This window comes from Medicago truncatula, chromosome 1, assembly GCF_003473485.1.
Source record: "Medicago truncatula cultivar Jemalong A17 chromosome 1, MtrunA17r5.0-ANR, whole genome shotgun sequence".
Classification (NCBI taxonomy): domain Eukaryota; kingdom Viridiplantae; phylum Streptophyta; class Magnoliopsida; order Fabales; family Fabaceae; genus Medicago; species Medicago truncatula.
Genome location: NC_053042.1, coordinates 9,070,178 through 9,096,662, shown reverse-complemented (window position 1 = coordinate 9,096,662; position 26,485 = coordinate 9,070,178). Strand labels below are relative to the sequence as shown.

Genomic DNA, 26,485 nt, shown 5'->3' with positions numbered 1-26,485 from the left:
TTCTAAGAGTGTGTTTGGATAAAGCATTTTAATGAGGGAAAGTAATTTTTTGGAGTATTTAAATTGACTTGACCCAAATTCCATTGTTTGGGAAAATATTTAAGTCATTTTTAAAATTCAAGGCATTTAGATAAGAATTTCTCTTTTGCAAAATTTGATGGATTTAAAATAACACCTAAAATACCAAAATTTCAGAATTCTCTCATTTTCACCACAGACGTGTTTCTCTCTTTTTCACGCGTTTCTCAATTTTCTCTGTTTTCTCTCTCCGAGCTTCACCTTCACCTTCATCGTGCCTCTCTCCTTCTGCGGTGGTGCTTCTCCCTCCTCGCCGTCTCCGTCGCCGCCGTTTTCTGTCTCCCCTCTCCGTGACAGTTTTCTCTCTCCTCGCCGAAGTTTTCATCACACGCGACCCTCACTAGCTCAGGTATGTACATTTTTTTGCTTTTATTTGATAGATTTCAGTGCTTTTTGATTTTAAGCTGTTAGAATTGATACATCTCGGGGCCTATGTTAGAATTTGTTGGAATTTTTGAATTTGTTAGAATTTGTTGAATTCACTGTGTATGCTTGTGGTTTGTGTTTGATTGACTTTTTGTTGAATTCACTGTGTAAGCTTGTTAGATTTTTTGAATTTGTTGAATTCACTGTGTAAGCTTGTGGTATGTTGAATTCACTGTATAAGCTTGTGGTTTGTGTAAGCTTGTTGAATTTGTTGAATTCACCATGTAAGCTTGTTAGATTTTTTGAATTTGTTGAATTCACTATGTAAGCTTGTGGCCTGTTGAATTCACTGTGTAAGCTTGTGGTTTGCGGTGTAAGCTTGTGGTTTGTGTAAGCTTGTTGAATTCACTGTGTAAGCTTGTTACATATTGCTCTTGTAAAGCTTTTTCTATCAAATTTCAAGTCATAATTTCTTGTGTTTAGATTTTAAGCAGAAATGGACACTAGTACGATCAATGATTCAATAGCTTCAAAAGAACACTTAATAGAAAGTTATTTATGCTGAACCAAACATAAGCACAATGTTCTCTCACATATTAACTCTTACTCCTTTAATTTCTACAAGTTTTCTCTCCTCACATAACCAAATCGCCTAAGAGAACACTCTACCATCGTTTCTACATTGACAGCTACATCTATTTTATCCATAACATTTATATTTATACTTGTAATTTTAACCCTTTATTGTCTAATGCAGAGTCTCATCATTCATAACATTCTTAGTACAAAATAGGGTTATAAGGCTAAATATGTGTGTTTGTGAGTGTTTACGGATATTATTAAATGAAAAAATATGACATACAAATCATGTTCTGTACAAAACAATCAGAAATCAGTTGCAAACTAAAAATATTGAACTTTCTTCAAATCAGTAACAACTTACACAATTTTTTGTTTTCATTTATTTTTACTTACATCGATAATGTGTATTTGGACAACAGCAAGCAAGCATGTAAACAAGTCTTCATGGGACACTTTGACAGCTCCTTCTCCCACGGTATCTCAAAGTGTTTGGATAAAGCCAAGCAAGCATGTTAACAGATCACCTGCAGATTTGTGTAGTTTAAGAAAGTAACATCAGGCATAAGATGTAATCTTCGTATTTTTACTTACACTAATGTATATTTTTATAGTTTAGAGTATCTTCATATTATTTACATTTAGACTTCACCATCATACTTGAAACTTACCTAAGGCACTTAATACTTTTAACATTAATCAATTTGCTCTCTATTTTCTTTTTTAAGTGCTTGGATACCAATAATAAATAACACTTTTTCAGCCTCTAAATTTAGCATTCAAAACTAACGAATAGTAAATACAAAGTTGTTACTAATAAATACCACTTTCTCATGGTTTCATAGTTTATTTGGATGCAACTTAGTTATAATACAAAGCTACAAACACCAAAAGCACAAGACAAGCAAAAAAGCAAAAAAATATCCTTATAAACATAAGAACAAAATAGGATAGCACGATGCCATCACCAAAAAATAACCCAGCATTTAAGGGAAAAAAATAGATGGCCTCCCAAAGAAAGAACCGTGTGACTGGTATAGGGAGTATACTATTAATGCACAACTTAGATTCACATATTAATGCAAAAAAGAGTATATTGTTTTTAAGCCTAAAAAGTTTGAAATGATAAATGGTTAAAGACCATAGATATCTTAAAAACAGTTGAGTTAGAAGGTTGAATTAACCAAGAAAACCCATGGAAATGAGTTAGTCACCACAAACAACCCAAAACTTTGATACATTATGTAAAAAAAAAAAAAAAAAAAAAAAAAAAAGGATAGATTTAACATTAAAAAAATAAATTCACGTCTTTTGAATCAAATAGTTGCTAGATACTAACTCCAAGAAATAGAGAAAGACAAAGTTCAAATAACAAACATGTTATGAAAAAACAGATAAAAAACAGAATATTGAATTATTAATATATATCATATCATAAAGTTTAACCATTTCCACCTCATCCACAAAAAAACAGATTAAAAAAAATTCAAGAATATTAAATTATTAATATATACCAAATTCATTTTCAAGATCAATGGCTTGCTAGGACTACTTCAACAAAGATGCACGCCCTCTTGAACTTTGATAACCTTATATTACAATGTATTAAAGAAATTTTAAAAAAACAAAATCAATAAGAGTTCTGCAGCATTAACAGACCATATATATAAAAAAAAAAAAAATGTAAAATCATATCAAGTTACTCACTGTCCCTAAAAAAACTTCTATGTCATTGTTTCATATAGATTATTTTTCTAAAAAATAAAATATGACTTCTTAATATCATACATAAAAATAAATTTAAATTTATTAAAAGAAACTATATTTAAACTGCATCTGCCATCATTTTCTTAAAGTTTAGGCTTAATTACACTTTTGGTCCTCGTGTTTTGACCTACTCACAAAACTGGTTCTGCCATTTTAAAACAGAACAAAACGGTCATTCAATTATCATTTTTGTTGCATTTTTCGTCCTACCTCCTATTTTCAAACCCCAGAAACGCAGAGAAATAACAGTTTTAGACCTGCCCCTATGCTCAACCATGAAATCAACAAGGAATAAAACATGTGGACACAAGGAATCTATTCTATTCAGCACACTAACCAAAAAAACCCTAATTTGAAATATATCTTAGAAATTAGGGTTTTTTTGGTCAGTGTGTTGAATAAAGTGGATTCTTTGTACCCACATGTTTTATTCCTTGTTTATTTCATGGTTGAGCATAGGGGGTAGGTCTAAAACTGTTATTTCTCTGCGTTTTTGGAGAATAAAATGGGGGGTAGGACGAAAAATGCAACAAAAATGATAGTTGAATGACCGTTTTGTTCTGTTTTAAAAGGGCAGAACCAGTTTCGTTAGTAGGCCAAAACACGAGGACCAAAAGTGTAATTAAGCCTAAAGTTTATTCTGCATATAATTGTAATTTAACTTTCTTTGAATAACTTTTCTCAATATTTTTTTTGTACAAAATAAACAACTTTTCCAATAATTTAGTGTATAATATCAAAAGGTAATTTTATTTATAAACATTATAGTGCATGAATTTTTTTGCTATGTATGTGGTAATTAGGATGCTTGAATTTTTTTGTTTGAAATATTTTTTTCCCTCTATTTTGTTTTGAAACTACACACTGAGTCGTCACCTGATTTGCGGGGTCGTATTTTTTTTTTTAACAAATTTTTGGATTTGCAAACCTTTTTCTTTTGTTCATTTTTATTACGTAAAATTTTAATTCATATTCATATTTTAAATTTTATTGCTTGATTAATTGACGACCGCTACAATTATTTATGAGCCCGTGGCATCGACACGGGTCTCACACTAGTTGTATTACATATTTGTAGTGCAACTAGTTGAAAGAAGCAATAAGCATGGAGGCACAACTTAAAAGGAGATGTGCACATCGGACTTTGTCAACAAATCATGGGTCAAAGAGGAAAGCTTCTAGCCGAACGTGGGGCGTCACCGTCCCCTAAACAAGAGGAAACTTACGCATTACCGGTTTAAATAGTCGGGTAAGGCTACAAAAATCATTAATGTGTGCTTTTTTTAATCAACGATCTTAACTCTCCATTGACGTATATTCTTTTTTTAGGAAAATTAATGTGGATTCCCATCGACATATTTATGTGGTATGATCATGACTTGGGGCACAACTGATTGAATTTTTCACTTATCTTCGTCTTTTTTTGATTTAATAGAAATTATTTAATTATCGCAAGGTCCACCATAAAAATGAAGTAAATTAATTTCATTTTACGAACTCTCAAGTATTCATAGATGGCAAGTATACTTTTTATTTTTTTTCTCAAAAAAAAGTATACTCTTTATTTTCTATTACTTGTAATCCCCAACTCTTAAATGAAGTGATAATAATGCCGAGGTTGTTAGGTTGAACGTGTAACCGAAACTTGAATCCCCACCTCTTTACATATGTGTGTAAGTATTTATTGATTAGTATCATTTCCTCTTGGAATTGCTTATAAAAAAGTATAGTCAGGAAATTATTACTAGTATTCGTTAGAATTATTGTCTATTCATAGAAGACGGCAGGCTTTGTGATTGTGATCAGTTTACGATTTAAAACAGATCAAAGTAACAATCAATGATAACTAATATAACACTATATATTCCTCGCGAAACAAACAACACTATATAAAAGTAATTAAATTTGGTATCAGTTGATTTTGAGCTTCACCCGAAACAACTGGGGAATAGTTTTCTCTCACCCTGTCATGTCATGATGCAACTGAATTTGGAGCTATTATTGAGGAAACAGGTGAATATATGGTTGTCCATATTTACTTATGGTTGTCCATAACTTATCTTGTGTGCATAAATGAAATGGTTAAAGGGTTTACCAAGGAAACACCTCACCAGTGATGAACCAATTGCCAAACCTGACCAAAAACATCACAATGCAAGAATATGTGATCTGTCGATTCAATCATCCCGCAACCAGAGATACATAACTGCGCATCTTCTTGAAAGATCCTTCTCTGATATAAATTGTCTTTCGTAGGCAATCTATCACGGAAAAGCCGTCCAACAAAGACTGAAATCTTAAGAGGGACATATTTCCTCCAGACACTAAGCGCATCAGCTGAAGGTGTAGGAGGCATGGGTGCAAACTTGGGGAACAAAGAGTGGTATATCCCACGCACCGTATAACCTGCTACTGAATGAGGAACCCAGTATCATGCATCATTAGTATTCACCTACAACACAACAGTTAAATTTTATAATAACTCAAATTAGTATATTATAATTATTATTATTATTTTTAATAAGGAGATATAACAAAGTAATAGTTTAATTAATTTATTATTGACATAAATATTGAAGTGTGAAAAAACTATATTTAGTGTATTATATCTTTTGAAAGGATATTTAGAGAAATCCTTTTTTAAAAATTGAAGAGTTCTGATATACACTTTGTTTTGGACCGGCTAAACCATTTAGCCCCAAATATTTATGCCCAATACAAACATAGTCCAAATTCCGCATTTGGAAATATTACTCGCAACACATCCCCTCCCCGCGAGGGGGGTGTTCGGAGCAACAATGACCAGTTCAAAAGAACAATAACGGTCACCATTATGGTTCCCTTGAATCTCTTATCGGTAGATACACTTGCTACAAATTTGTAACTGTCGAGCACACGTGTGCCTTACGACGGCTCTGCAAACATCTATCTCTATATAAAGGGGACTCTTTGCAGTACCCGAGGCATAATCTAATATCTCTCTAAACCCTCATTCTGATCTCTTGCTGACTTTAGCGTCAGAGTGTAGGTATCCCCCCCCCCCCCCCCCCCCCGTTTCAATTATATCAACAAACGTATTTACCATCGTTAACCACCGTACAAAACTGCACTGTAATCATCTTCTGATGTACAATCAGTGGCGTCGCCTATGTGAAATTACACACTTCAATACAAAATAATATAAGTGTATTATATTTTCTAATTTATAGTTAGCGTTTTATGATTATTCTTATTTTTATATCAATGATATTAAAAATAATAATTTAAATAAATCTTTAATTTTAAAAAATTGCCACGTGTTTAGTTTTAATGATAAATTATAATTAGTGTAAAAAATATTTTATTTAGGAGATAAATCTTTAATTTTAAAAAATTGCCACGTGTTCTTGAACTTTTTGGTATATAAATGTGTTTGGACATCGTCATCCTTTTGACTAGCTCATGAGATGAGATACACACTCATTTAACATAACATCATATACGTTAATTATAATGTGAGAGTTGGACATTTCTTCCCAAAAAAATGTGGGAATTGGACACACACTAAGCATGATGATGGGTATTGAAGTTGTACTTGAGTCCCACATTGCTCGAGATCTTCGAATGATAGATGTATAATGTGTTTGAACACCCTTATTCTTTGTGATAAGACCCAAATTCATTTAACAACTAATGCTTTACACTCTCACTTTGACAACATAAAAATAGTTCTAAATCGTTAACATATTAATTCATTTTGTAAATTAGTAAGTTAGTTTAGAATTTCTTCAAGAGACAAAACTCAAATCAACTCCGAAAAGTTGTAAAATAAACATTAGTGTCTTCGTTATAAAATAATGGATTTTGCCCATGATTGTCAAAAGTGAACTTTTTAAGGATTAAGAAATTATTTATTGAAAAAGTCAAATACTTTAACTTTCAATGCATTTATTACATGAGTTCACAAATAAACTCACATCATCTAAGTTAATATTATAAAATGACAAAAATCATATATATAATATGACAAAATTAAAGTGATAAGAATATCAATGTCTTCCGATATGTAACGTTTATGACCAAATAAATAATTGAATATCTAATTGATGATCGAAGGTGATATATCAATTTTAACCACCAAACCGAATAACGAACCAAAATAAACAATCAAACAACGCCACATAAAGATGAAGAACATAACAACATCAACGGAGACAACAAAATCATGAAAACACACGAACAAAAACTGATTTAGGAAATGTTATCATGGTTTTTGGGTGCCAAGCCATTAATTGGACTTGAACCTTTTGACCGGTGATATCTCTCTTTTTTCTTGGGAAGGGTAAAAGGAGAAAAACCCTTGAGTTTCCGGATTCGGGGGTCGTTTTCGCTACGGGAAGGTGTTAGGCACCCGGAGCGATTATGGTACTCCATAAGAGCCGCTCTCCTAAGTTTATTTCTACGCTTTAATTTTATTGCTTATTCGTAAAAAAAAGTGTGATTAGTTAAGAATGGGGGTGAGAAGAAGTAGAATTTGATTTTTTATTTCGGCTTGGATGAGTTTTGACTCATTGCCTACGTACCCTTTTAAGGGATCAAAACCGTTCGTAGTTCATTCTCAAAAAGGTTTTGTTTTTTTTTTTTTGTTGGTTGATTTTAAGTTTGAAAAGAGATTTTGAAGAAAGGAGATGAGAGGCCTCAAGAGCATAAGATTTGGAAAGTGTGAGGTGGGATTAGTCATCTTGCAAAAATAAAGTCCAAGGAGGATTAAGATTTATTGAAAATTTTACTTAAGAAAATAAAAGGGGAAATAAGGAGTTTTGACTCCATTTTATTTTCAAAAAAAGTTTTCAAGTGTTATTTGCATGTTTTTGGAAAAAAGTTGATTTTTATCTAAGTGTTTAAACCTAAGCGCTTATCTAACCATACAATCCTATGCATACATCTAAGGTGAGTGTGTGCGTGCCGGTGCGTCATAGTGTCCATAGTCCATATTACAAACATCCCTAAATACATTCTATGGCCCCTTTGCCAAGCTACAAACCAATGGTAAAATATTACATCACCGAATGAATTACAATTTTTAAAAAAAGAAAACCAAACTAATGGAGACAATAGTGAAGATGGTGAAGTGCTATGAAGTGATCAATATGAAAGGAAATGTTAGTAGAAAATGGTAAAAAAGGAAAGAATATGGCATGAAGCGATGGAAGAAAGTATGGCATAAAACAGTAAAGTGACGATGAAAATAAGCCGGAAACATGTAATGAATAATGCACATGATGTAAGAACAAAATTCAACACATCAAAACAGTGACATATGCATAGCAAACAGTAGCAAAATTCATATGGAATAGTATGCAAATCAAACATGACGAACACGAACATTATGCACATGAAGTAACGGGTAAAAATGCGAGAAAAGTGACTTAAAATAGTAAAAAACCCTTGACAAAACAACACTAAAATTTTTACCAACTTTTCCAAGCAAAATACCACTGAAAATTATCAAGAAAAATAGTAAAATGACATGGCAAATTTCTTGGAATTTATTGATGAAAATTAGCATGAACAAAGGGTGCAAACAGCAGGCAAGTATGGTGCAAGTAGCAAAAAGAAAGAGCAAAAAACGTAAAAACTTCCAGCCCAAACCAAAATCCAATACAGACTGGGCCTGGATCATCCAAAGGCTTCAGAGGCGTTGGATTGATCCAGATTCAGATCTGACGGTTTAAAACACACAGCGCATGGCAACGTAGATCAAGCATATGGTAACAACGCATCACAACCGTTCAAAGGAGAAAACCCTAGATCCTACGGTTCAAAATGAAAACAAAATAAACCGGACCGGTTCATGCGTCTATATAAGGACATGGATACCGGTCCAGTCCATTTCTCTCATTTCTTTCTCTCTCTAAGTTTCCCTCTCCTCTCACTTCTCTCTACCCTCGCCGCCGGCGAGGATGAAGCCACGGCGGAGACCTTGAAGGTCCGCCGGAAACTTCATCTTCTCCGGCGAGTTCATGAACTCCGGTGACCTAAAATTTCCAGAATTTAAAGATTTTTACATCTTTTGATTCGTCCTTTAACCCTAAACACGAATCCAGTAATTGTTTTTTCAAATTCGGTTTGAAACGACGTAGATCTTGGAAAACTTTATACGGTTTTGAAATGATTTTTTTGATTTTTTGAACAAAAAACGTTTAGATCTTTAAAGATCTACATCGTTTCGTTGTTTGATTACTTTTCTGGTATTCGTTCTTGCTTTCAAAACTTAGATCCTTGCGGATCTAGGTTTTGTGTTTACGGTTACGGCTTTATCTAGATTCTGGAAATTTTTGATATGCTTGCTTGCGTGATTTTTTACAGGTTTAAACTATGATATTATTTTCTGAGAAAAGATTATGAGTTTTACCTAAGGTTTTGGTTGAAACCTTTAATGGAGGAAATCTTTGGAAATCTTGATTCTGTTCTTGATGATTTTGATTCTGTTTGCTTCACCGGTCCAGATTCTTCATCTTCTCTGACTCTTTCTCTGCTTCTCTGTGATTACGTGCTTGAGCTTGCTTCAACGTTTTTCGAATCTGCGTGAAAAATCCCTATGATCAGTGCTTGAGCTTGCTTCAATGTGAGCTCGCACTTTGAATTGTAGGAGAATTCTTCAATCCGGTGATGAAGATTCACACGAATCTCTGAGGATTGATGTGAAAATCAATGAATTTGTGTATGAATTTGGTTCTGGAATTTTTAGGGTTCTTGTGTTCTTGGTGGATTTGATGGTTTTGATCTGTAACTGAAAGGAGAGAGATTGTAGTTTCCGTTTGTGATGTGGCGTGTAATCATTGCTTCTGAATCTGACTCACTGTTTATATAGTTGACATGTGTACTTGAGATCCAATAAAAAGGTGACACCTGGAATTGTATGAGAGTGGCACGGCCTTGGACAACAACATGAAATCTGGACTTTTCTGCAAAAAATAAGAACTTGAGGACTAAACTGCAATTAACAAAAAGGACTGAAATGTAAATTGGAAAAGAAACTAGACTGAAATGCAATTTTGGGACCTCAATTGAGGGACCAAAATGCAATTAAAAATAAAATTGAATAAAAAACGTAATTTGACCAAACGTAAAGCGAAACAAAAATAAAATTGACAAAACGGACTAAAACGAACCAATGACCTAAATGAGGTACTTCAAAGTAACCTCTCTATGCCAAAATTTTGTGTGAAATGACCAAAATGCCCCTAGGGCTAAAATGACCTAAACAGAATCAAATTAACTCGACACTGACTCAGATGCAAGTTTGAAATGAAATTAGCAAGGTTTACTGATGGAATGTAAAAAAAACAATCTGAAAAGACTCAGAGACAGTCACAAGGATGAAAATGGGTCCCACTGCAGGAAATGACCAAAATACCCTTCTGTATGACTTTTTGCAAATTTTGAAATAAACTGTAGAAAAAGCAATGCAATGATTCAGAGACACTTTTGAACGACTTACAAGACAAGTAAAGACATCTTGAAAGGTTTTATGCAAGAAAAACATAGGTAAAATTGCGATTGAAAATACTGCGAGGCAGAGACAAATTGAACTGTGCAGTTGAAATTTGATAATTGACAAAGTTTTGAAATGAAATTGGGCCCAGTATTTTTAGGTCCAAAAACAGGGTATAACAGGAAACATTTATTTAGAATTAAATAAGAGGAAGAAAAAAAGACACATAGGGTGATTTTGAGCCACAAAAATAATCCAAATCACTCTACGCAACCAAAAATAAATAAATAAAGAAGAGAAAACTTACGGTGAATGCAAAGCTTTATCTCTAAAAATTAGGGTGGGTTAATTACTCTTATGTTTTGAACTATAGTAATGATATTTGTACATCCATTTCATGACAATGTTAGTGACAATCTTGTTTTTCTCTCTTCTTATTGGTCAAAAACAATGGAGAGAGAAAAAGAAAGAGAGAGGATAAGACCATCATATAAATATGAGAGAGAAAGTTGTATCAAAGTTGTCACAAAATGGTTGTACAAATATCATTTCTCTTTGAACTATAATCAAACAAACTCTTTTTTCACATGATAACTCATTTACATCTTCAAATATTACCATTTAGGATTTTTACACCTCTTCTAAGAAAATGAATTTAAACGCATACACACAATTAGGTCGTTTATGAGGGTGTGTTTGTTTTAAGTTTATCAAATTTATTTTTAGGAATAATATTCCTCGGAACATAAAGATGAAAATTTTCTTCTAAAGTATTTAGAAAAAAAAAAATGTTTGCTTAACATTATAATATTCCTGGAGACCATAAAATAAGAATTATAATAGGAAATTACTCATGAATTTATTCCCACCACTATGGGAACTTTATTCCGACCCTTTTCTTTGGGAAAAATTTTCGATTCTCACGAAACCTTTTATACCGAAAATAAAATTTAGTAAACTTGTAATAAACATAGACATGTATATTCCTATCATTTTATTTTCAAGAATCTACGAATATAACTTGAAACAAACTTATGAGTGTTCGATTAAGATCAAATAATCTTGAAAAAGAAAATTAATTTCTATCGGGTTAATAGGTTTTTACCCCCTGCCATTTGGGGCTTTTTGGTATACCCCCCTGTAAAAAAAAAAACTTGTAGATTTCCCCTTGCCATTAGAAGATTCTTTGGTTTACACCCCCAAACCATCTGACTGGATTAATGTGATGATGTGGCACGCTGATGTGTTATTTTTTTAGTTTTGATTTTTTTTTTTTAAATTCCACGTGGCATACACATAATAATTTTTTTTTAAAATGATACTAAAGACGTGAAATACCTAAAATACCCCTAATGTTAATTAAAAAATCCCAAAAAAAATTTAACAAAATTCTTTTTCAATTTTGTTTGTTCCATTTAAATTTCTTTTAATGAAAAAACACTTAATTTAAATAACTAAAAACATAAAAAATAAAAAAAAAATCATCTTTTCTGTACCGTTCCATTCTTTTTCTCTCCACCGTTCCATTCTCTTACTCCCTCATTCTTCTTCTCTTCATCCTTCTCTTACTCACTCCTTTGCCACCATTCTTCCTACATAATTATTCTTCTTCTCCAAATCACAAACATTCATCTTCTTAGAAACCTCTTATTCTCCAGCTTTTCCTTCCCAAATTCTCATCTCCTCTTCTCTTTTCCAGCAACAATCACAACTCAACAACAACATCAACAAAACATCAATAACAACCCACAACAACAACAAGCAGAAACAGTGACTCTCACAAACATTTTCAAACCAAGAATTTTTTTTCACAACGATCTCCTCAATTTTCTTCAACAACAACAACATCAAAACACCAGAATTCATAAAAAACATCAAATCCATCGATTTTCCATAATCCCTATTTTTGAGCAAGAACAAAAATCTATAATCCCTATTTTTCAGTAAGAACAAAATTTCAGAATTCCTCTTTCTTCACCTCAAATCCATCGATTTTCCCTCTTTCACAAAAAGGGTTAGATTCAAGAAGAGGGAAAATTAGGGATTTAATGAAAAAGAGATGGGGGACGAGATAATAGAAGAGAAGAACATAGAGAAGAAAAGAGATGGGGGGGGGGGGGGCGGGGGGGGCGAGAGAATATAAGATCAGAGAGAAGAAAAGAGATGGGGCAAGAGAAGAGAAATGAGAAGGGGATACTGTCGCGTCATTTTTTGGGAGATCAAGGCTATTTGATTAGCTTTTGACTCACTAATTATTTCACGACTGAACATTTTATTTTTTAAGAAAAAGGGGAAAAAAGTTCAAAACACCCCATATTGAGAGATTTAGGGTTCGGGGGTTGGTTATATTTAGGGAAGGTATTAGCACCCTAAATATTCGTAGTACTCTACGAGAACCTCTTGATTTTATTTAATTAATGTGCTATAACTTGCTTATTATTTTTGAAAAGAAGGAATTAAAGTGATAAAAATAAAGACCTAATTATCTACATTTTTTATTGATTTGGAAGGACATGGTCCTCTGCCTACGTACCCGTGAGGGATCAAAACCTCGTAGTTCGGGGTAGAAACTGACGTTTGATTTGTTGAGTGTTTTTTATCAGTTTTGAAAAAGGTTTTAAAATGAAAAGCCAAGTGGCAAATGAGTATTTGTTTGTGTTTTTTAATATTGAAAAAAGAGACTTAAAGTAAAGTTAAATTGATTGAAGTTTGATTAAGAAAAGAAAATAAAAATGCGGTCGCTTGATTTGGATCAAGGTTTATTATGAAAATATTTTTGTGATTTTGATTATTTGCATGTTTTTTGTTGTTTTTTTGGAATATTAAATGAAAATTAAACTAACGGAGTAATAAATATAAAAGCGCGTGGATTTTTGTAGTGACGTTGGATCACCACAAAATCCCTAATCTAATTTTTTTTGCATTTTTGGATGTATCTAAGGCGGTAAAGAAATAAAAGGACACACACACCCACACACCTTTCTCATTTATATTTACATTGGATCTAAAGACATTCTAATTGCTGGAAAATAAATAACAATAATTAAAATGCTAAATAGAAATAAAAAAAATGCAAAAATGCTAAAAATAAATAAAATGCAAGAAGAGAGAGAGATACGATGGATGGGAGAAGAGAGAGAGAGGAGTTAAAAAAAAAATCTTATATTTTAAAGTTTTTTTAATTGTAAATAAAAAATAAAAAGTAAAATAAGCGACATGTAATAAAAAAAATATTAAATAATTATACACTCAAAACTCCACATAAGCAAAAAAAGCTGACTCATCGTGCCACATATGCTCAAGTGTCCAGTCATATATCATCAGAGTTCAAAACCAAAGAATCTTCTAATGGCAAGGGGGAATCTACAAGTTTTTTTTTGACAGGGGGTATACCAAAAGACCCCCAAATGGCAGGGGGTAAAAGCCTATTAACCCATTTCTATCTTATAGTTCCAATAATACTGATATAAAATTAGGACCTTCCAATCTTGATCAACGACAACACCAAAAAGAAAAAAATCCTAATCAATGGCCACGAACATGTCACTGACCAACTTCGATCAATCCTAATTAGGTTTGTTTTGGTCAAACTCCTTTGCCTCAACTATTTTTTTCTTATAAAAGACAAAAAACGATGTAGATTGATTTGATGACTATATGTGACTGGTTGCTTCGTGCCAAAAGCAAAAGACAAATCTAATTAAAAAATAACATGTTGGCGGATACATCGTCTATCCCATTTTTAAGGAATATTTTTTTGTACGACCGTACATTGTACATTTGTTAAGAGGAGTGTTATTTGAACAATCAATTTGGTGACAACTTATTTGACAACCATACTTTACAAAGAAAAAAGTGGTATTGGCATAGAAACCATGGCAATAGAGAGATAAAGTAAAAAATAATGTGAGTATGAGAGAGAAAGTTGTTGCAAAAGTTGTCACTAAATGAACGTTCAAATATTATTTCTCATTTGTTAAACACCTTAAAAAAGAAATAAATAGAAAGACCAAACTAGTAAGTGATGCGATAGAAAAAGAGAACTACCATTGTTTTTTTTTATTATAAGGAAAATACCATTGTTGTTTTGTTAATGAAACTATAATAATAATTAATAAGTCTCAAAATAGAAAGACCGAACTAATAATTATGATATGATACAAAAAAAAAAAAAAAAATACCATTGTTGTTTTGTTAATGAAACTATAATAAGTCTCAAAAAAGAAAGACCAAACTAATTAATAATTGTGATATGATAGAAATAGAGAAATACCATTGTTGTTTTGTTAAAGAAATTATAACAAGTCCTCATGAACATAGCTCCGTTAGCTGGGATATGTATTGTTATATGTAGGGTTGGGATTCGAACCCCGAACATCTCATTTATTCACCTTGAAAAAGTGAATTCTAGCCAATAAACTATTGACAAAAGAAAACTATAATAAATCAACATAAGAAAAACTATAATAAGTCAACATAAGAACATCTTATATACACATACCAAATCGATCTGAGCATAAAAGCTCAAGTGTTTACCTTCATTGCCCACTTTGTGTCAAAAACAGTTTTGCCTCTACGTGGAAAGTGAAAATGACATTGATACTCTTGTTGCCATTTACTCTTCTAATCCATCAAGTTACCTGTTGGAGTATAGCAACCATCAGTCCTATTGAGCAAGAGCATACATGTCCACCTTCATCTTGTGGCAAAATTTCCAACATAACTTACCCATTTCGATTAAATAATGACCCAATTAATTGCGGGGACAAAAGGTACGAATTAGCATGTGAAAATAATGTGACAACTTTAAATTTGTATTCAGGAAAATATCATGTGCAATCCATCAACTACAACAATTTCACAATCCGATTGGTTGATCTTGGAGTTCAACAATCTAATTGCTCTTCTATACCTCTTTATTCTTTGTCTCAATCTAATTTCTGTGATACCTATAATTATTACGGTCGCAATTGCAAAGACCCATACCATGCCGTATCTGATCAAGAACGACTTCTATATCCAGATATGGGTTCCCACGAACTTCTTTTTAAGCATATAGTTTACTTGAATTGTACCCATCAAGTAACTAACAATCCTAAATATGTGAATACTTCTTCCTGTTTCCAATTTGGTTACTCCAAAAGTAATTATATATATGCTATGGCTGGTGATTTAATTGCTCAAGATTTTCAAGTTGGTTGTCATGTGAAATTGGTTACTCCAACATCTTTGTTGGGTTTGGAAAGAAATAAGTTACTTTCCTATGATATCATTCACAAGGCATTAGTCTATGGATTTGAGATTTCATGGATGCATCTTTCTTGTCATAATCGTTGCGGAGATTTAGCAATATGCCTCTTCATCAATTCAACTAGCGACATACTTCAGTGCAGACCCTACTGCGGATCTTCTTGGGACTACATGGCTGGTTCGACTATCCGTAGTTGTGGTATGTTAAACATTACTTCATCTAAAATGAAAGACAAACAAAAAGTAGAAGAAGAGTGTGTGTACATGGACTAAATTTTTAATTTCATACATAACTTTTCAATTAGGCTAAATTATCTTTTTGGTCTTCTAACTATTTAATCGTTATCGGATTGGTCCTCTAACTAAAAATTGATTTATTTGGATCCTCCAAGTTTCTCACCTTACTACATTTAGTCCTTTCTGTTAGTTTTATTCAAATAAACGTTAGAGTTTGTATTATGTGGGTCCTCTAACTTTATTTATTAGTATCATTTTGGTCCTATGCCTTGTTAATGTATTATGATTAAATAGTGACTGATATTATTGGTAACTGTTATAGTTCATATGTATGTGTGAAACAGGAGGTCAGGTACCCACATAACACAAACCCTAACGTTTATTTGAATAAAACTAACAGAAAGGACTAAATGTACTAACGGTGATAAACTTAGATGACCGAAATAAATCAATTTTTAGTTAAAGGATCAATCCGATACCAATTAAATAGTTAGAGGACCAAAAAGATAATTAAACCTTTCAATTATAACTTTCGTTTATATTTCATCCTGGAGGAGTACAAATTTATTACTGCAATAGTTTTCAAAATAAACAATTTTTTGGTAAGTAGTCCTTGCAAAGAAATAAAGTACTTTCCTATGAAGTCATTCAAAATAAACAATCATGTATTGTGGTTTAGATGCAATATAAGGAAAATTTAATGAAGTTTAGACTTAATTATATTTTTATTCCCATATTCTATTAAACTCATGAAACAAGTCTGATTTTTTGTTTAAATCGAACTTCTTGATCTCTATTTTATATTTATTGCAATTTTAGTCGTAACCTATACATTTTTGGAATTGTTTTTGTCCTCGTTTACAAAAACAAATATTTTTTATTAATAAATATTAAAAAGCATAGGACACATATTTATCTTTAATACATAAAAATATCATTGATGCATAACCTTTTTTGGTGGTGGTTGGGGTTTGAACCCATGACCTTCCATATATTATGTATTGTCCCTACCAACTGAGTTAAGCTTACGAGCACATTTGATGCATAACTAAACATGGGTCAAACATTCGTCATATATATATATATATATATATATGGTTTTGCTAAAAACCACCCATGAATATGTCTTTTAGCAATCCGCACCTCAAGGTGTGATTTTCACTTTTTAGTTATAATTTTGCTAAAAGACACACCTTCATAGAAATTAGTGTCTTTTAACAAATGCTGATAGAATAACTTGCTAAAAGACACCTTCATAAAAGGTGTCTTCTAGCAAAATTCATATATATATATATATATATATATATATATATATATATATATATATATATATATATGAGATTTGTTAGGATACATCCACTAATTAATTTTTATGAAAGTATGTTTTAGCAACATGCATCTTTGGATGTATTTAGCTACTTCTTAGTTATGACATGCTAAAACACTTCTAAAAAATAAGTAGGTGTATTTTAGCAAATGATTGTGGGAGTTGCTAACTTACACCCACATATTATTTAGAATAAGTGTTTTAACAACATTCACCTCAAGGTGCATTTTAGTTATATCGTACTAAAACATAGGACAAATATTTATTATTGATACATAATTTATGAGTCAAATATTTTTCACTAATAAAAAGAAATGTTAAAATGTAGTCATTAATTCGTAAAAAAATATATATGGGAGAAAAATTTGTCATCGCTAAATCTAGAAGGAAAAAAACAAGGCAAAATTTGTGATTGATACATAAAAAAAGGCAAAAAAAATTCGTTGACAAATATAATAGATAATATAAATATATTTCTCATTTATGCATAAAAACAAGTGACATATATTTATCACTAATAGACATAAAAAATATGGGACGCGTATTTGTCATCATTGCGGCAAAAATACGGACATATTTCTTTTAAAAAAATGGACATATTTGAAAAACACAAGATAAATAATTTTCAAAAAAATCGAGATTAAAAAATAATAGTCTATCACCCGTGCATTGCACCAGTTAATTAACACACTAGTTTTTTTTTTTTCTTTCTCGTAATTGTATGTGTGAGGTTTAGGCGGTGATTGACATTCTGTATACAAAACCATAAAAAAGATCTACAGTTTAAAAAAAGTATATTAATGTAATTTTTGAAAAAATAATGATGTGTTATAAAAAAAATATTATTTTTTAACTTAATCTCTGATGTATGTTTATGAAATTATGAATCATTATATTTTTTTTTGTCAAGTAATCTAGTTGTTAGAATTTACCTTTTTTAAAGGTGAATAAGTGAGATGTCCGGAGTTTTAACCCCAATCCCTGCATATAACAATATATGTCCCTGCCAACTGAGCTATGCTCACGAGAAAATCATTTTATTTTATTGCTGCTTGTGATCATAATAATATATCTTTTTTATACATTTTCTTCCGTTGAATCCAGGGAATTATTCAGGGCTGGCTTTCACCATTAAAGGTAAGAAATCTATATTACCTTAAATTATTTAGGTATTTTTTTAAGGTTAAATATATTTTTGATCCCCATAAATATGTTAATTTTTTATTTTAGTCCTTCTAAAAATTTTCTTCAACTTTTAGTCTTTAAAAAAATTTGCATCTTCCCTTTTGGTCCCTCCTTGAAAGTAAACTCATACGTAAAATTTATATTTTTGATTAAAAATTCATAATATTATAAAAATCTCTCCCCAAAAAATTAGGTTTTTTTTTTTAACAAAAACATGAATTTAATATGAATTTTTATATTTTTTACGGTTAAAAATTCATATTTAATTTATGTTTTGTTAAAAAATTCTAATTTTTTTGGGGTATTTTTTTTTACAATATTCTACACAGTTTCATTAAAAAAATACAAAAAATAACTTAAAAATAGGGATCAAAAGTAGTGATTGAAAATTCTATAGGGATTAAAAGTTGAAGAAATTTTTTAGAAGGACTAAAACGAAAAGTTGCTATATTTATAGAGACTAAAAATATATTTAACCTTTTTTTTATAAATGTTTACTTATCTTCTATACTTTATGTAAAGGGAATATATGATTTTTGGATGACTGTTACATTATTTCTTTTTTACCCTTTGCAGCTCAACTCTTTTAAATTCTATATATAAAATTTATTATTTCTCTTAAACAACTAGTTGGACTCAAAAAAGTTGATACCAAATTTTATGGTTTTATTTGTATTTTTGAAAAATTTATCTTATATATAAAAGGTGTTAAGTAGGCAAGTAATTGGATTCAAGTGATTAACGAGTTTTCTTTGGACGAATCGTTGAGATAACCCAAATTTGATTCCTTATGGAAACAATTCTTAATCAGACTTTATTTATCTTTCAGCTAAACACTGGATTACTAGGGTTCTCTTCTCCTACAAACCGGATGGTTAACAACAACCAAAAAAAAAAAAAAGATGTCAAGTCTCTTAAACAATCTATTCTATATCGGAGATTTTAATATGACTTTTTCATATTCTTATTTTACACTAATCAACTCAACTCTTTTACAACTTTATATTTAAATTAATATCTAGATCATAATAATAAGAAATTGAAAGCAAACTATCTAAGTTTAACTTTTTTTGTTTTAATTTTTTTTTTCAAATCCAAATTTAAAAGTATTTAAATTGAATATTGATAGTTAAATTTAAATAAATTTACAAATTATTATTTTAAATAATAAAGATAAATGGTTTTTTTTTTTTGTTAAAGTTAAAAGGTGCACACTTACAAACCTAGACTTTAATGTTTTTAGGTTTCTCTATGGTAGCAACCCCTATATAAAACAAGATTTAAATATCAACGATGGATATAAAATAGTACACCATCCGGTCATAAATGTAAGCAAAAATCTATGTTTTTAGATTCATTTAATAAATGATGTATGTGATCTTTATTGTAGACAACATACATCATTTATTGAATGCATCTAAAATATACATTTTTGCTTATACTAGTACTTTGACACGTACGATGCATGGAAAATTGATTATCTTATTGACTAATAAATGTGATAGTTTGATTATAAAATGAAATAATAGTTGTTGTTGAGCATGATATAATGCTTTCAAAATATCACGACGATGACAAGTGGGGTCGACTACATGGCCCGGAATATGTCATAATGTTCTATCTTAAACTATATTTAGATTCAATTTATTAATCTATAAATCTTTTCAAATAGTTTTTCTGATAGTTTCTCTAGGTCTTTCTATACCTCTTCTAATATGATTATCCTCTATTTGATCTACTCTTCTTACTACAAAATCTACAAGTTTTTTCTCTACATGTCCAAACTACCTAAACCTATTTTCCACAATATTTACACTGTAGACGCTACCCCAACTATCTCTACAATATTTCCAAATTACTCTTTTCCTTATTTTATTTTTTTGGATAAGTAGTCTAGTAGCTAAAGAAATTCACCTTTAAGATAAATAATTGAGATGTTCGATGTTCAAACCCCAACCCCTATATATATTATGCATTATCTTTTATTAAATAAGCTAAGCTCACATAACCTCTGGACCATATTCTTTATAAAAAAGGAAATTATATTGAGTGTTACATATTATATTATTCTTTTATCATCACCTACCCACACATTCACTCAAGTCAAATTTTCGTTGCAGGTCATATCATCGCTATTGGGATAGGTGAGTTATCAATCATTCTAGCTGTAAAGTATATATTTTTTGGCATGATTTGTTTTTCTAAAATATTTATTATTATACGCTCGCATTCAAACATACATGAGTATCCATATGTTCTTTTTTTTTTTTTTTTTTTTTTTATGTTAATGCATATAAATTGCGAACAATAGTTTATTCATTGACGTTAGATACATGGACATGCACACCGACCTTAACATTTTCACATAAATTAAAAAATATAGTTAATGTTGTATTGAAAAAAGTAATTGTGAGTTGTTTTACAAAAATATCATTCATTAATGATATGGAAAACATATATTTAAAAATTGAAAAAATAAAGTAATAAATATTAAGAAACATAATAGAAAGATGAACATTAATGATTCATTGATATTGTAAAGTGACATATAATTTAAAACAAACAAATTTTGTTAAAATGACATATAATTTAGAATGGAGGGAGTAATTTATTTGTTAGCAAGACTCGATCCATAAAATTAGCTTGAGTTGTTGATAGCCTTCACTATTGATTTCCATTTCTAAGATCCTATTAGATTCTCTATATTCCTACATTTTAAACTTAGAACTCTATTTAGATTTGAGCCTTATAATTTCTTCTTTCCTTGAGCTTGCTAGGAGTTATCAACAACAATAAATATAGAAGTACAACATCGTCATTCTTCAAAGTTTAGACACTGCAACACCCTTAGCCCCACACAATATTTTTAAAGGAAAATTCAATAAATAGTAACAAAGCACCAAGGGTGTCACATGTCTCATTAAATCAAAAGTGTTTAATTCACACTAAAGAAACGTTGTAGTATAATAGTTATCTCAAAACATTTTAAAAATACATCACATTTTTAACATCAAAACGAGATTCAAAAGAATCCTAACAAAGTTGGAAAATAAAGACAAAATTCCCAAGTCCTAAGTGTCACAAATCAGAGTATCTTTCTAAAGACTCCCAAAGCAATAATAAGGTGAGTAGGCTTTAAATCCATCATCAGAAACTCACAGCTACTGAGCTTCCTCTTCTTGCAAGTCTACACCCCTAAGGGCGTAGGAGACACATCCACAACAAAAGGGGGTGAATATAATTAACATATAAACGCATGTATAACTTTAAGTTAGACAACACATCATTTGTATTTAAACATGTATTCATCACCACTAGACAGTATTCACATTCTACACTCACACACACACACACATATATATATATATATATATATATATATATATATATATATATATATATATATATATATATTTATTCCTGTCACTAATTAATTGTAACAAACATTTCTAGATGCTGCAACATCTACTTAAAACTAGAATTCTAGAGCTACAACACTTCTGCTTGTACCAGATTTGTGTGACACTAACGGGATATCAAAATTTAAAGTATATTAATAAAATCTGCCTAAAATTTTACAGGTATGTTTATTATAACATGCAGTTTTGCTGCTATTTACATGTTCCATTTTCATGATATAATGTTACAGGATTATATGAACTTATAAAAGGATCAATCCCAGAGTATCTAGGTTTTGCTAACTTTAAAGTAGGATTTTCCATAGGACACTACGGTATACCGTCATTCTGTGCGGCTAGATTCCTCTTTGGGATGACATTGTTTATTGCATTGCTGATATACAAATGGAAAAGAAGTCATTTGTCAACGTATGAATGTATTGAAATATATCTACAACAACAAAACAACCTGATGCCCATCAGATACTCATACAAAGAAATTAAGAAAATGGCTCGAGGTTTCAAAGATAAGTTGGGTGAAGGAGGCTTCGGCACTGTATTTAAGGGGAACCTACGTAGTGGTCCTTGTGTGGCAATAAAGATGTTGGGTAAATCGAAAGGTAATGGGAAAGATTTTATTAGTGAAGTCTCAACCATCGGAAGAATATATCATTTGAATGTGGTACGATTACTTGGATTTTGTATCGAGGGATCGAAACGTGCTCTTGTTTATGAATTCATGCCTAATGGATCACTTGATAAATTTATTTTCTCTAAAGAAGGAAGTGTAAATATAAGCTATAGCCAAATTTTTGACATATCAGTTGGAGTAGCTCGTGGGATTGCTTATCTCCACCATGGATGCGAAATGAAGATTTTACATTTTGATATCAAGCCTCACAACATCCTTCTTGATGAAAACTTCACACCAAAAGTCTCTGACTTCGGATTGGCTAAGCTATATCCCGTGGAGAATAGCATTGTCACAATGACTGCGGCAAGAGGTACCATTGGATATATGGCTCCAGAATTGTTCTATAAAAATATTGGGGGAGTGTCTTATAAGGCTGATGTTTATAGCTTTGGGATGCTTTTGATGGAGATGGCAGGTAAAAGGAAAAACCTAAATGTCCAAGCGGAGCATTCAAGTCAGCTTTATTTTCCTTTATGGATTTATGATCAATTTGGACAAGAGGGAGAAATAGAAATAGAAGATGTCCCAGAGGACGAAAAGAAAATAGTAAAGAAGATGATCATAGTCGCACTTTGGTGTATACAATTGACACCAGATGATCGCCCCTCAATGAGCAAAGTAGTGGAGATGCTCGAAGGAGATGTAGAAAGCCTTGAAATGCCTCTGAAGCCAACCCTTTATCCACATGAAACGGCTGTAGACAATCAAAGAACCAACCTTGACCAAACAACGTCCAGTGATTACGGTAGTTCTTATGATTCTGTTGAAATGGAAACCAAATCTCTATTAGAGAATATTGCTTGAATTTTTACGAGAGAAATTTTCTGTATCAAATTTATCTAATACACCTGTTCTTCAATTTGTCTTTAACTTTCCACCGTTGTGTTCTACATTGAATGTTAAAAAACGCTTCCCCCTCAGTTGAAGTCCCTAAATATATGTAATAATTTTAAAATCAGCATAAATATTTCATTAGTCCTTGCACTTTTACCATATTTTGATATTGGTTCATGTACGTTGTAAATTTATTGTTATCGGTCTTTCAGTTAAGTCAAAGTTAAAAAAAAAAAAAAAAAACTAACGGTGTGCCACGTGGACACTTAAAGACAAAATAATATGCCAATTTTATTTATTATTGTATTCATTATTTTTTGACTTAAAAATATCATTAGTCCCTACATATTAATAAACTAGACCATTGACCCGTGCTAACGCACAGGTCATATCGAATGTAATATTTGACGGTAATAGGTAACAAAATAGTTTAGTTGAAGGTCAAAATACTAAGAAGCATATATGTTGGTACTCTACCATAACATAATATTTCCATGACATCGTCCTTGGTATTGTAACATAACATAATATTTTAGAAAGTAAATATTTAACACTAAATGCAAAAGTGTGGAGGCAAATTAGGCGAGAGAATTAGGTTAAAATTAGGTTTAATTTTGCGAGACGAGTTAAAATTTATAAGTAAGAGAAAAAATAGGATTTAATTTTTGCATGAAATTAGAAACACAATTTGACTGTAGATAAACATTAAATGCAAAAGTGTGGAGGAAAATTAGGCGAGAGAATTAGATTAAAATTAGGTTTCATTTTGCGAGACGGGTTAAGATTTATAAGTAAGAGAAAATTGTCAGTGGCTTAGTGGTGAAATTGTTGAGAAGAAGTCATTAAGACCCGGGTTCGAATTCCTGCAAAGGTTTTTTTCAATAAAGATTTTATAGAATAATTGCGTGGAGAAAGGAGAGAAATTTTGAGATTAAAATTATGGTTTAATTAGGGTTAAGGATAACTTGACGGGTTAACATTTATAAATAATAAATGTTTTTAAAATCCCTACAGTTTTCCTTCGTTAGCGTAAATAGTCTCTGCTGTCAAATTTCTAACGGGATCCTGATGTGGCATATGGCAGGGGCATTTTAATAATTTCACATCACCACCATTCTCTTTTTCATCTTTCTCTTCTCCCCTCTCTCTCTCTCTCTCTCTCTATATATATATATCTACGTCTCTCTCCAGACCTCTCTCTTCTCTCAAATTGTCCACCCTCCGTCGCCCCACCACCACCATCGTCCCCAGCCCTACTCACCGTCATCTTCTTCCTCTAATGGCGATCTCATCATAATCATTCACCCCTTCACTCACTTCCGCAAAACCCAAACCTGATTTGCAGTTTCTTCTCGTCTCAACTCTTCTAAATCCTTTGTTGCCGGCGAAATCTTTCTCCTCAATCAATCACCACAAATAATAATCTACTTCTCCACCCTCTTCAATTTCAACAATCTTGCTATTTGCTATAGATCTATCACGATCAATTTTTGTAAATTGAAAACAAACCCAACAAAAAACAATTAATCTATTCTTTCATTTTAGGGAAAAATTCAAAAGAGTTAATTTCATCATTGTTTGGTTAGGGATTGGAATGAAATGAATGCAAAAGCTGAAGAGATGATTGGTTATGGACTGGACTGGAATGGAACTTGCAGCAACAATGGTCATGCTTGAAAAAAAGATGAACACAGGTCAACCCATATAAACCGAGTTAAATCAAATCATTTGGTTTTTAATTTTTACAAGGAATATAAAATAAAATAAAAATATTGTCACGTCAGCATTTTGTTTGCTTATTAGGCAAAAAGAGACAACATGGAAAAATGTAGGGATTTTAAAAACATTTATTGAAATGTAGGGACTATTCTCAAAATCGCACAAAATATAGGGACAAAAAAACATATTTAACCTTAAAAATAATGAACAAAATCATAATAAAATATAAAAATATCATTGAAGGTTTTTTTTTTTTTTAAAAGGTTTAGAGACCAATTTCAAAAAGTATTGAAAGTGCATGGACTAATGATATTTTTAAGTCAAAAAATAATGAATAAAATAATAATAAAAAAGTTGGATTTTTTTGTCTTTTAATATGCTACATGGGGTGGTATGATTGGTCCATGTGGCACATCTTTAGTTTTTTTTTTAACTTGGACTTAACAATAGAAGGACCAATAACAAAACTTTTACGAAGTACAGGGACCAATACCAAACAAAAAAGTGTAGGAATCAATAATGATCGTACCTGATCAGAAGGTGACTGCTGGTGCTTTGAATGTGGTGGTTTAGACGGTGGTGGAATACGTCAGAATGCTTCTTGGAGCAAATGGGGGTGTCTATCTGCAGGCACTCCAACGCTCAAGTCAGTAGAGATCAGAGCGTGAGGGTGATGACAGTCCGTCATATCACATTTTTAAAGTCTTTTTATTTAAGTTTTTACTCTATTTTATTAGTTTAGTATTTCATTTAGAGTCATTTTAAATAAATTGTGGTTTTATTTATTAATTGGGTCAATTAGTTTATTTTATTATTATTATTATTATTATAGTTAGTAGTAATAGGAGCAAAGAAAGAAAACTTGGGTGAGTTTATAAATGGCTGGTGTGAATAATAAAGAAAAAGGTGTGCAAAACATAAGAAGAAAAATAAACAAATGGGCCTTAACCCATGGGTGACCCGAGAGAATTGAAGAAGGATGCCGCATAACAAAGGAACACACGTTTCACAGGAGCTTTTCTTGTACAGGAGCTACACAACAGCCATGAAAGATTGACGTTTTGGGCAAGCAGCAACTAATTTTGGGGAGAATTTGGTTTGACATTTCTAGAGAAACACAAAGCAAGGTGTTAGGAGTAGATTCAACCCAAGATTTGTTGCGACATCATGGATCTAGGCATTGAATCTTCATCTCTTCTTCATCCTTTGCAAAGCTATCATAGACATATGTAGCTACATCTACCCTTGTGGGTTTTGATGTATTCAAACAAGCCATTATGTAAACTCTTGATCTTTTAATATATGATTCTAGCTATTTATTCAATATTGTTGTTATTATTGCATTTAATGTTTTATTGAGATTTAAAATGATATGGACACATCCTTTTGAATCTAGAAATAGAATAACAATCTATCTTAAGTTATCACTCTAGACATGGATGCTAATATTTGATAATCACTTTTAATCTATAATTTAATGCTTTTGGGTAATTTAATCGGTTGGGAAATCGTCGATTAAGCTATCCAATCGACTTTGTGATCGTTTAAATGTTTGGGAAATCGATGTTTAAACG

The 26,485-nt window shown here is 31.3% G+C and overlaps 1 protein-coding gene and 2 long non-coding RNA genes across 3 annotated transcripts; all 3 read left to right on the top strand.

Moving 5' to 3' along the window:
* Positions 1–218: 218 nt before the first annotated feature.
* Positions 219–1,872, top strand: LOC120579452 (uncharacterized). The gene is made up of 2 exons (XR_005645303.1): positions 219–427; positions 1,446–1,872. It is a non-coding gene; the product is annotated as an uncharacterized lncRNA (long non-coding RNA).
* A 12,931-nt stretch (positions 1,873–14,803) lies between these two features.
* Positions 14,804–23,219, top strand: LOC25482278 (LEAF RUST 10 DISEASE-RESISTANCE LOCUS RECEPTOR-LIKE PROTEIN KINASE-like 2.1). Its single transcript, XM_039831719.1, has 3 exons — positions 14,804–15,716; positions 17,002–17,016; positions 21,916–23,219. Exons 1-3 carry the CDS (start codon positions 14,858–14,860, stop codon positions 23,160–23,162), a joined length of 2,121 nt encoding a protein of 706 aa, XP_039687653.1. The 5' UTR covers positions 14,804–14,857; the 3' UTR covers positions 23,163–23,219.
* A 1,158-nt stretch (positions 23,220–24,377) lies between these two features.
* LOC112422158 (uncharacterized) lies at positions 24,378–26,235 on the top strand. Its single transcript, XR_003012504.2, has 2 exons — positions 24,378–24,886; positions 25,395–26,235. It is a non-coding gene; the product is annotated as an uncharacterized lncRNA (long non-coding RNA).
* The last annotated feature ends 250 nt before the right edge of the window (positions 26,236–26,485 follow it).

Coding starts and splice junctions, on each gene's coding strand:
- LOC25482278 (XM_039831719.1), top strand. CDS start 14,858: ATGACATTGATACTCTTGTTGCCATTTACTCTTCTAATCCATCAAGTT.